This window comes from Myotis davidii, unplaced genomic scaffold (assembly GCF_000327345.1).
Source record: "Myotis davidii unplaced genomic scaffold, ASM32734v1 scaffold685, whole genome shotgun sequence".
NCBI classification, from domain to species: Eukaryota; Metazoa; Chordata; class Mammalia; order Chiroptera; family Vespertilionidae; genus Myotis; species Myotis davidii.
Window position 1 is genome coordinate 1,121,354 of NW_006295823.1, and position 2,290 is coordinate 1,123,643.

The 2,290-nt window shown below is 48.6% G+C and overlaps 1 protein-coding gene across 1 annotated transcript in view; it reads left to right on the plus strand.

Annotated features, from left to right (window-relative positions):
* CAMSAP2 (calmodulin regulated spectrin associated protein family member 2) overlaps window positions 1–2,290 on the plus strand; it is a 29,877-nt gene that overhangs the window by 18,657 nt on the left and 8,930 nt on the right. The window contains 3 exon segments of the mRNA XM_015568448.1: window positions 488–554; window positions 1,716–1,795; window positions 1,965–2,034. Coding sequence (XP_015423934.1) covers window positions 488–554; window positions 1,716–1,795; window positions 1,965–2,034 — 217 coding nt within the window.

Sequence of the window (2,290 nt, forward strand, 5' to 3'; positions counted from 1 at the left end):
ATGTGTGTGTGTGTGTGTGAGTGTGTCTGTGTGAGTGTGTGTGTGTGTGTGTGTGTGTGTGTGTGTGTGAGAAACCTAATAGGTTGCGGTTACTATAGTACCATGTTCTAGTGATTGCACTTGGTAACAACTGTAAGAAATAAAGGCCCGGCCAGTGTGGCTCAGTGGTGGAGCCTTGACCTGTGAGCTAGGAGGTCAGGGTTGGATTCCTACTCAGGGCACGGGCGCAGGTTGTGGGCTGGATCCCCAGTAGGGGGCGTGCAGGGGCAGCCCATCAATGATTCATCGTTAATGTTCCTGTCTCTCCCCTCTGAAATCAATAAAGATTTTTTTAAAGAAGATAGCTTTAAATGTACTACGACTTAGAGTCTGAGTAGTAAGGGAAATGGAGGTTAAATGTAAAGTTATTGTGGCCTAGGGCTCTGGAAATGATGTTGGGAATGTGCTGCCTACGTATGCAATGCTGACGTTTTCATCTTTGTCGCAGCGGAGCCTGCAGTGCGGGCCCCGGACGCCCGCGTGAGCACCGTGGACAGCTCCCAGGGCCCCGCCAGGTAGGCCTCCCCCGTTCGCTAACACGACATTGCGCTCGAGTTTCACGTGTCGGCTGGACTTCGAACTGAATAGGCTTTAATTAGCTTCCCCTAGAAGCCTGTCTCAGTGTATCTACGTTTGGTTGGCCTACAACCTTGTATTGGCCATATTAGTCTCAGGTGTACAGTATGTGATTCAGCGTCTTTATACCTTACAGTGTGATCACCCCACCCGTCTAGCGATCACTTGTCACCGAGTAAACATATCACAATACGCTTGACTATCTTCCCCTTCACGTTTCCCACCCCACCCCCAGTCCCCTCCCTCCTGGCAAGCGTCCCCGTGGCCTCTGTTTCTAGGAGTCTGCTTTTGTTTTGTTTATTCATTTGTCTTTTTAGATTCCATGTGTAAGTGAAGCCACGTGGTGTCTGTGTTTCTCTGCCTGAGCTATGCACTTACTGCTGACTCCTTCACTGAGCTGAGAGAGTTCTAGAAGCCACTGCACCCTGTCGCCCCGCTCATTCCCAACAGATCGGGGTGGAGATGCCAACAGTTAGGCCCCGCGGGGGCTGCCAGCGTCCACGGGCTCATCACACCTGCAGTTCTTGCAGATTTAGGTTCCACCCAGATAGTTCAAACAAGCACTTTCATTTAACCTTTTCATTTCTATGTGTAAAAAGAAAACAATGTTCCTATCTTCTCTGTCAAGGACACTGAGATGTAGGTGGAAGTATTTCAGGTTCTTTGGTTGAAATACAAAATATGTAGAAGTTTATATAATCACGGCTGTTCTCTGGTTTAAGCAACGTATTGTTTCCTCTGTTTACTTTTCATTAGGAGGGGGAGTCGGGTGGTAGTGTTGTCTGGGTCTCAGCCATTCTGTGTACAGTTTACAGAAAAGCAGAAGCACATGGTGACATTGTAACACTGGCTGTAAGGTTGTGACACTGGCTGTAACGTTGTAACACTGGCCGTAACGTTGTAACACTGGCCGTAACGTTGTAGCACTGGCCGTAACGTTGTAGCACTGGCCGTAACGTTGTAGCACTGGCCGTAACGTTGTAGCACTGGCCGTAACGTTGTAACACTGGCCGTAACGTTGTATCACTGGCCGTAACGTTGTAACACTGGCCGTAACGTTGTAACACTGGCTGTAACGTTGTCTTGGGTTTGCATTGCAGCGCGGAAGGAGATGCGTTCCTGCACCCTCATCACTTGCCTTCCAGACACTCACGCCCCCAACCTCCTTCTTCAGCCTCAGGTAATAGATTTGAAAAAGCCAAGGAGATGCCACCTCAGTAGGTTAACTGCGAGGTGATTGAGAGTAAATGTAAACAAACACACACATGCAGTTTTGTGAAATCTGTTAAATTGCTATAAGTTTAAATTTTTTACATGATTGCAATGACTGTTTTATTTTTCATTTTAAGGGGGAATCAGAAGGTCTTCATCTATGTCTTACGTTGATGGCTTCATAGGGACATGGCCCAAGGAGAAAAGGTAAATGGAGAATTCTGTCCGTCTGTCCACATTACCAGGAAATGCCAGCTCTCTCTGTCTCTTCTGCTGTTGGGCAAATCGCAATATACCTTTACTTAGTGCCTGTGGGCAGGTGATGGATCGAGGGGCTGCGTGTAGAAGTTGCCCATGGCCCTCACCGTACCTTGAGGACAATGTGATGGAGAAGCAGGGTACCACACCCGTGGATTCAACCAACTGTGGGTTGAAAATATTGGGGGGGGGGGGGGGGGGGGGG